Source organism: Trematomus bernacchii, unplaced genomic scaffold, assembly GCF_902827165.1.
Source record: "Trematomus bernacchii unplaced genomic scaffold, fTreBer1.1, whole genome shotgun sequence".
Lineage (NCBI taxonomy): Eukaryota > Metazoa > Chordata > Actinopteri > Perciformes > Nototheniidae > Trematomus > Trematomus bernacchii.
In genome coordinates this window covers 2,768,960-2,779,034 of record NW_022987910.1, presented here as the reverse complement: position 1 = coordinate 2,779,034, position 10,075 = coordinate 2,768,960, and the positions used below count along the sequence as shown (strand labels likewise).

General features: G+C 38.3%; 1 protein-coding gene across 1 annotated transcript; it reads left to right on the top strand.

Moving 5' to 3' along the window:
• On the top strand, positions 1-6,034 carry LOC117470284 (coiled-coil domain-containing protein 106-like). The gene is made up of 4 exons (XM_034114995.1): positions 1-124; positions 1,278-1,427; positions 3,890-4,156; positions 5,775-6,034. Exons 2-4 carry the CDS (start codon positions 1,298-1,300, stop codon positions 5,966-5,968), a joined length of 591 nt encoding a protein of 196 aa, XP_033970886.1. The 5' UTR covers positions 1-124; positions 1,278-1,297; the 3' UTR covers positions 5,969-6,034.
• The last annotated feature ends 4,041 nt before the right edge of the window (positions 6,035-10,075 follow it).

Here is a 10,075-nt window from a genome sequence, read left to right as displayed (position 1 = left end):
CATTCAGTAACCCGCCCCTCATCTGGCAACGGGAGCAGTGCCGTGGGTCCCGTGCATTGTACCCGGGCAAAGTCACGGAGAGCGATTAATGAGGCAGTAGGAGGCGATTCCATACAAGAAAGTGGTAAGTTGGGTTTATAAATGTCAAAGTAGTTGACGTCAGTGTGCTAACTTCACACTCTAGATAGCCTATGTGAACTATCCTGACAAACTACCACTAACTTTATTAGCTAAGTGATATGCATGTTAAATAACCGATATGCATGTTAAGTTAACATGCATATCGGTAAGGTTAACATTGTTAACCCTACCTACCAGCAAAGCTAACGACTTATAGCCATAGACACGGTCTTAGGAAAAAGCTAATATAACAACTAAAGTTATCCTTACTGGAGCAGCAGGGCTAATGGTTCATATAGAAGGTTCCTTGGTAGCTCAAACAGAATGCTAGCTAACATGCTTAGTTTGAATCTTCTCCTTAATGAGACCCGCAGGATCGCGGCCGACTTTACTGTCTTTAAGCGGCTGTACCGGGCTCGGTTTTGAAGCTGGTAATGATGACATCATATGAAAGTAGATGACCTAATGGCATCCAATGGTACCAACCACGTGATGCTAGCTTGTCGGCAATGGGGCTAAAAAACATTCTACATTTTGGAGGGAAAAACTGACATGGCAATTTCCACAGGGGTTTCCTTGACCTCTCACTTCAAGATATCTGTTTGAAAATGGGTTCTATGGGTACCCACAAGTCTCTCCTTTACAGACATAGGCCTACCCACTTTATGATAATCACATGCAGTTTTGGGCAAAAACCGTTTTTTACATGCAGTATAATGTGTTAATTACGCCTTTTCATAATGGTGTATTTGAATATTTCTGCATATTGGGGTCCCTATACAGTCTTGGAATTGCATTAATTGGGTTAGACTGTAAAGCTGAGACTCTTGTGGATCCAATGAGCTCAGTTGTATTAATGTGTGATGATGTTAGTCCCCATAGTAGTCATTTCATAGTGAGACCATGTTTTGAAACTTGACATCAATGTATAAAATTAGATGTTGTGACATCTAGGATAATCACAGCCTCATGAAACTGTTCAACCACAAACTAGAGACATTTAGAGAATGTGTAGCTTTCCTAGGTATATTGACAATAAGGGGGTTTCTGAGCAGTTCCAGAACAGAAGTACTGAAACATGTGAAACGTTTTTTATACCAAATCATCGCCTTAGCCTTCTGACCAGTATTCCTAATTTGTCATGTCCTATTTTGCAGCTGGTAACGTGGAAAGTAGTATGCTTGTCAAGCAGCATATTGTATGGAGAAAGAAGGCTGAGATGCTCCAGTCTCGGGTGGATGAGCTAGAGGAGGAAAATGGCAGACTCAAGCAGCAGCTTGAGGCCAAGAACTCTATACAAGAGCAAGGTTTGTACAGGTGGAGCAAAGTTTTACATTAGGGCTCTCCAGAACCTGTGTGGCTTCAAAATAATTATGGCGCAGTATACCACAACAGTATTTCAGCTATTATTGAATATTATTGCCAGCCTTTCAATATTATTTTTTCTCAAGTAACTATTTTTGATTTGGCGTTATATTTTTACATTTAGTGCATGTAGATATTTAGCTGGACAATGTGTAGGATCACTAATGGCGTGTGTCCATATAGCGTTTTTCACTGAAAGAAAACTGCTGGCAGGGCGCTTGGGAGCACTTCATCAAAGTACTACCACTGCACATGGGTTTGTTTTTATGACAGTATCTTGACAGCATATCATCGCCCCTTTGTTTTTACCTATAGAGTGGCGAAGTCCCTCCCCTTCCGGTTGAGCCCCATGGGACCTTATTTCGGAAAAGTTATGCATTGAAGTCAATGGAGAGAGAAAGATTATCTTTCGATCCCGTTTGAATTGTGCCACGAATTACACATATGATGTTTGTCAATTTAAAAGATAATTTTGCAAGTCAAAAAAAAAAAAAATGTGCCGTAAAACTGTGAAGTAACACATTTGTTTGTGTGAAACGCTAAATGAACTACATCCCCTGGTCAACCACACACGTCACCAAGATGGCCGTCACTACTGTCTTGTCAACAAACGATTGACTATCACCACAATGAAACACGTCCTGAAGAATGTCATGCAAAGCTGCCTGCCTGCCTTCCTTTGATTCTCTCTGAACTGCCTGGTCGTTTTAATGTTTAATGTCAACCATTTGTGCAGATAGCATGAAGTAGAAAAGATCGCCGATGCTAACGTTAGCGTTAGCATTTCTCCCCCGGAATTAAATGGTGTATTATAGAATGATCACACCGGTGACAGTACTATTCAAAGGGTTCACGAAATATGACTACTACTCTTACTGTTTAACATTTTGGGTTACTTCATGTTACTTCATGTTAAGGCTAATAAAAATGACAAGGCTGTAATGCTAACTAACGTGCTAGCTACTAGCTAGGTAGCTAACTTGATCAAGCCACTCCTGGTCGTTTCATCAGACGGGAAGCAAAAGAACGAGCAAGACCCATTGCTGGTATAATAACAACCTGGTACTAAGCACACAGGCATCTTGTTAAAGTTATCTTATCTTAGCCAGCGCCATATAGATAGATTATATCTATATTGCGCTGATCTTAGGTATCTGAATGGTGGAGGTAAACAATTGTGACATCACTTACGCGACTCTGGGATTTGTAGTCTTTCTAGTTACGTATTTTTCATAGTCTTATATTTCAACAGTTTTACGACAAACTGTGACTTTTTTGACATGGAAATGATTTTTTAAGTTTGACAAACATCATATGTGTAATTCATGGCACAATTCAAACGGGATCGAAAGATAAGTTTTCTCTCCCCATTGACTTCAATGCATAACTTTTCCGGAATAAGGTCCCATACCCCGGAAGTAAGTGGGAGGGACTTCGCCACTCTATTTGGGCTACTATCAATTGCATTTAAAACTGTATAGCCTCCTATTGGCTGCTGCTTTATGTGCATCTTTTGAATTGCAAACAAAAATGGCTGCCTCGCCATCTATTTTTTTATTTATTCATTTATTTATCAGGGACAGTGCACATTGATAAACATTACTGTAAATGTGCCAGAGTTAGCCAAGAGGCTATTTTTCATCCGTAGTCCCATGACATGTACTTTCTACATTTATAGGTCTCTGCTCAGTGTTATACAAAGGGGTTTGTAGTTTGTTATTGATATTCAGGCAGAGCACTGCAAATGTATTTTTGCATTATAAATCAAACTCTTGAAATGTTCACCAAAAATATTAAAAACAATTTAACAGAGAAAATACAATTTCCCAGGGAATTCAAGTCTCTTATTTGGGCTATAATATTTACAATATTTCAGCTATTGTTGTCATTTTTCAGGAATTCCTTTAGGAATTTAATTAACTTCACTTGTGTATAGGCTGTTGACTGCTGCCTTGTCATAGCATATTGGCTCTCCATTTAAAGATGAATTGGCTTAGACCACATGAGCACTAATTGGTTGGAATTAATGGAAATACACTAATAGTGATAGAAACGTTCTACACAAAGCAGTTTGAAAGTAGCAGACTAATGCATTTTCTCATACACAACTCCCTTTTGTATATATAAAACATAAGACATCCCATCTAAAGTTTTGTGAACATTATTTGTACTTCTGCAATGTCTCTTTATACCCAATCTAACCTCCACCGCATCAATTAGTATGCACTTCATGTACAACCTCAAACCACCTTAGGTTATCAGTTGCTCAAGCTCAGTCACACCAATGTCATTCTGTAATGTTGTATATTGTGATAAAAGCAGACTCCTCTGGCCTTTAGGCGAATCCTTTGTGGGGACTAAACTTAAAGTTTATTTCTGTTTGTCATTTATCATTCATCAACAGATGGGAACTTGGAAGTAATGGCCACTGGAGATAAGGAGCCGCAGGCCATGAGGTTGGACTCCAGCACGGATTCCAGCAACGATTCCAGCACTGACTCAAGCTCTGACTCAAGCTCTGACTCAAGCTCTACCTCTACCTCTGACTCTTCTGATGAGGGAAAGAAGAAAAAGAAGAAAAAGAAGCAGAAGAAGAATGGCAAGAAGAGAAGCAAAAAAGGGAAGAAGGAAAACAAAAAGGCGAAGAGGTCAAAAGGAAAAGGAGAGCGAGGTATAATAAACTAACACACCTGCTGAATGTATTTAGGTATTATGTATTTAGGTTATTATTGTGAGCTTAGTGCTTTATACTGGGTTTGGGGCATACAATCCCATTGACCAATCATCATCACTCTTATCACCAATGTACTCTTCATCGTGCCGGAGTGGTTGGGGTGTAGGTTGAATGAACTAAAATAGAGACACACCACATGCTTACTAGAGGTGTGAATCTTCACTGGCCTCACGATTCGATTTGAATACGGTTCACCTGTCAACGATTCAAATTCCCAACGATCCTCGATGCATCTCAATGTATTGCATCCTCAATTTTCTATATTACTGCACATAGCAAAAAATGTTATCTATTAATACAAGCAGTCAGATAAATCTGAACTCCCTTTTTTATTTAGAAAGTGCTTTCAAAGATCTGACTGTACAGACTTTAATATAAAAGCTTCTTTTCAATACCAGTATCTGTGTGAGCCACCTCACATAAACTTAATAAAAACAAAACTTAAATAATTCTGCAGTGTGCTGTAATCTACAAAAATAAGGTTTTCACATAGCAGCTCAGTGTTTCCCTAGGTTGACTGCTTTGGGGGGGGTGAATGGGCAGGGAGATAACTTTTCAGACTATTCCGGCATCATGTGAATGCAGCACAAAGCCGATGGCATTTACACTGCCTAGCAGCTACGGACCTTCCCTTACTCATAGTTCTTCTACTATGCGATATCTATGAGCGCACAGCGGACGTTTGATTCTGCGGGGAAGTGCAACCAAACAAAAAGTTGGGGATATTTAAACTTTTAGTGGCGAAGCGCAGCCAGAGAGTACCCGCAGCCAATCAGTAAACAGAGTCCTGACACGTTGACCTATGTTATAAAGAATTTCTTCTCGTCTGAAACACATGCACACGCCTCAGAAAAATGTCATCATTGTGGCGATCTGCACTTCGCTGCTGCCTGATGTGAATTTGGCATAACAGAGCAGCTGTTATTGGTAGTGAGAGCAACAAGTTAGTGGACTGCAGATCGTTTGAATGCCGCCTCTCACCTCCGCACACACGGGGTGTGTGTAAAGCTCTGCCCTCGGGGAAACAGAGATCAGAGGAGAGGAGAGAAACTAGCGCAACATAAAATGACAGAACGCAGTAAGACTCTCACTAAGCTGATATGAAACCAAACTCCCGATTTATGTTCTGTCACTGCATTGATGCAGAATCGTACATCGCGATGCATCTTATAAATCGAGAAATGTCCACACCTCTAATGCTCATCTACTATGGCTGTTTGAGCTGAACCTGTAATGAATAATGAAATATAAATAATGTTCTCACCAGTTTTTACCACCAATATGTTTTTTACCAATAAATAGCAAATTATCTAACTAGATTTGCACACTGCGCATACAGGCACACTACCTAGTACCTACTATAAAATACAACACATGTTCTAAAACAAACGGGAAGTCACACACATTCATCCAAGTTGTAGTCCCTTTTCAAGAGAAAATATGTGAGAAACACTATGGCTCACCCTGCAACTAAGACACTGCACACAATACACACCACAACAATTATTGGGGGGCCATAACATTTATTGACATTAATGTATTCTTTATTTTTCAGTGTCTTCCATCTCAGATGTGGTGAGGAGATATCGGCGTGTCCTTAAACTGGTGCAGAGAGGCTTCAGGATGACCAAAGCTTTTAAGAAAGCTCATGTTTCCAGGAATGCTGTGAAAGACACTGCAGCAATTGCTGAAGTATTCCTGGTAGATAAAAGTGTCCTAGACCAGTTTAAGGGTAAAACACACTTTTAAAATTAGCCCAACTCTGTCAGAAGAAAATAGTCGGTGAACTGGCAGAAAAGATAGATGAAATGAAAAGGAACAAACAGCTCATCCCCTTTTCTGTCAGGTAATTCTGAATGTGGGTTGAGCGTTGTTGTTGTTGTGGGGGGGGAAGCTACTTTTGGGAAGTTTTCCTTCTCTAACTCACAGCGGGTATTTTATTAGCTGATGTGTATTCTTAATTTTAAGTTTGTACGCCTACAAAAAAAATATATAAGGGATTGACTGTTTCCACCAGAGGTTTATTCCTGGTATTGTAGAGAAAACTTTAAAATGTAATGTTAATACACAGTTGTGAAATATAGTCTATTGAAACGCTAAATGAACAGTTGAATAATGTATTTTCTTTTTTATATATATATATATATATTTTTTTTTTGATATATAGTAGTAAAAAAAAAAAACTTTTAAGTATCTTAGTATATGCTGTGTATGGTCAATCCCATGCCCTGCAGTTTTAGGCAAACTGTTAAGCCTTTTTGTATTCTATTTTTGCATTCTATTTTTGCGACCTGTTAATAATTACGTTTAGATGTAGGATTTTAGTAGGATTGAATGTGGTTCACAACTGTTCAGTGTTTTTACTTGTAGTGTATTATTAAAATAAAATAGCTTTCTTTCTCTGATATGCTGTGTATAATGTTTGTTCTACTGTGCTTTATAGCCTGGTATTGACTTCAGTTATCCAGTGTTTGTGATCAGTTGTGCAAAATATTTCTCTTTATTCCCATGTCTGTTGCATATAATTAGTGGATGACTGTATGTGTTCTGTTGATAGGTTATAGACTTTCTACTGTTCTCAACTGTTTTTCACTTTAATTGGATAGTCCTAACACATGCCTACAAACGCTTAGTGGAGAACCTACTAAAAGTATACTGATAGTCAACTCTAGATTAGTTGACAATCAACAGATAGTCAACTAAACTCTAAAGTTACTTATCTGTTGATCATCAACTAATGCTTAATGTAATAGTCAACTAAACTCTAAAGTTGCTTATCTGTTGATCATCAACTAATGGTTAATGTAATAGTCAACTGAACTTTAGTTGCTTATCTGTTGATCGTCAACTAATGCTTAATGTAATAGTCAACTAAACTTTAGTTGCTTATCTGTTGATCATCAACTAATGCTTAATGTAATAGTCAACTGAACTTTAGTTGCTTATCTGTTGATCGTCAACTAATGGTTAGTTACTTGTCAGTTTGAACGGTGCTGTTGAATGTCAACTGACACTTGTCAACTGATGCACTGTTGACATGCTACTAAATGTCAACTGATGACTTATAGAGTGTTAACTATGGACTATCAAAATAAAGTGTTACCAAAAAATGTTATTAATTGATAAATAATTGTGTATTTTTACCCAGACATAACATATTTGAAATCTTCCTTTGTAAGCTGCAACATTAGGCATGTATGCATCACTTATATTTAAAGTATGATATATTTTGTTGAAATAGCATTCTACATACATTACTAGTACTTGAATGCCGTTTACTCAACTGTTAGGGAATGTTAATGTGTCAAACATGCTAAGAAATAACAATGAGAATCCATGAGAGCGATCTGGTTGAAAGGAAAAGTACACTTTTTCGGTTGCTACTGCCCAATTGTTTTATTTTAATTTTATTTCACTTAATGTACACATAATGTCCCGCCCTCAGGGAAATGCCTTCTCCAGTAATTTGTTAGTAGCATTTCACGGGTAATATTACTGGCTATACTTAAATCGCAGGACAGGATGGTGTGTTGATAGAACAGCTTCTTATCGCGAGACGAGCCGGGCAGTCAAACTCATTACTGAAGCTGGATTAATGACTCCCTGCTTATTAAATAAATGTCAGTGAAGTAGATAAAGTAGTTATACCACAGTGTAGAAATACTTTAGGTTTAAATCTTGCATTCAAGTACTATTTTTTTTTAAACAATATGTTTACCTGTTAAGCCCCAACGACCCCGTCGGCGGGTCTTTTTTTTTTTTTTCACGACACTTCTTAATATTTTAAATATATATTTTCAAAAACTATGAATGTGTTATACCATTCTAACGGGAAAAAACTCAGCTAACTGATGATACGAGCCATTTTTACCGAAACAAAACACAAGTCTCACAAGAAGCGTTAGCATTAGCCCCTAGAGAAAACGGGCTAATGCTACTTCAGGAGCTAACTAGCAAAAACGATTTTTAATAATAATATGTTCTGCACAAACTACATATCATCTGAAAGCTGATACTCCACTGATTATTTTGATATAAGTATCATCACTGGATGACAAGAACTCACTGAGCTAGCAGCCAGAACATAGCAAATAAACAACATCAGTTTTCAAATCCATGACAATAATTAGGTCTTACCTTGTGATTTTTGTGATCAAAAGTTGTGTTCAACGGAATAAAAACGCTGCTCAAGGTTAATCCAATGTCTCTTAGTCACTTTAGAATTGTTTCTGATCAATCAATCCTTTGATTCATGGCAGAAAAGTAGGTACAAAGATTAGGGGTCCGTAGCTTCAGCTGCTTGACATGCAGTTTACGCATAGCTCCCCCTCCCCGCCGTAAAGTATTTACGTATTTTCCAACTGCCACTCGATTCTATTGGCTCTAACGATTCAAAAAAGGTGTAAATCACGCAAATCGACCAATGGGTTCCAGAGATAGGGTCCTGCGTAAGTGTACATCAGGCCAGTATGCTGCTTACCCCACACTCCTGCTACGTTTTTGACGCAGCAGAAACACATTGAGAGGAGCGCAGAGAATGGCAGATCAGCGGCACAGCGAGACAGCAGGATTATCAGCGAAAACAGCCGGATTTGTTTTATTTCTTCATTTGAACAATGGCAGCCAGAAAGAAGACTTTATTGTCCATCCAGGAGGCATTGGAAATGGTATTTGAGGACTCTCCGTCGGAAGATAGTGATCTTATCACGCATCGAGTGACTCCGATTATGAAGTTCCACCAACGGAAAGGTATGTAATCTCTCTGTTTGTATCTATTACTTATTTATTTGGTGTAAGAGTATTCATCTGTTTTTATCTTTTAGTTATTTATTTGGTGTTAAGAGTATTCGTCTATAGTAATTTCACACGCATAACCATAGAGTGGCGAAGTCCCTCCCCTTCCGGTTGAGCCCCATGGGACCTTATTTCGGAAAAGTTATGCATTGAAGACAATGGAGAGAGAAAGATTATCTTTCGATCCCGTTTGAATTGTGCCACGAATTACACATATGATGTTTGTCAATTTAAAAGATAATTTTGCAAGTCAAAAAAAAAAAAATGTGCCGTAAAACTGTGAAGTAACACATTTGTTTGTGTGAAACGCTAAATGAACTACATCTCTCGTCAACCACACACGTCACCAAGATGGCCGTCACTACTGTCTTGTCAACAAACGATTGACTATCACCACAATGAAACACGTCCTGAAGAATGTCATGCAAAGCCTGCCTTCCTTTGATTCTCTCTGAACTGCCTGGTCGTTTTAATGTTTAATGTCAACCATTTGTGCAGATAGCATGAAGTAGAAAAGATCGCCGATGCTAACGTTAGCGTTAGCATTTCTCCCCCGGAATTAAATGGTGTATTATAGAATGATCACACCGGTGACAGTACTATTCAAAGGGTTCACGAAATATGACTACTACACTTACTGTTTAACATTTTGGGTTACTTAATGTTACTTCATGTTAAGGCTAATAAAAATGACAAGGCTGTAATGCTAACTAACGTGCTAGCTACTAGCTAGGTAGCTAACTTGATCAAGCCACTCCTGGTCGTTTCATCAGACGGGAAGCAAAAGAACGAGCAAGACCCATTGCTGGTATAATAACAACCTGGTACTAAGCACACAGGCATCTTGTTAAAGTTATCTTATCTTAGCCAGCGCCATATAGATAGATTATATCTATATTGCGCTGATCTTAGGTATCTGAATGGTGGAGGTAAACAATTGTGACATCACTTACGCGACTCTGGGATTTGTAGTCTTTCTAGTTACGTATTTTTCATAGTCTTATATTTCAACAGTTTTACGACAAACTGTGACTTTTTTGACATGGAAATGATTTTTTAAGA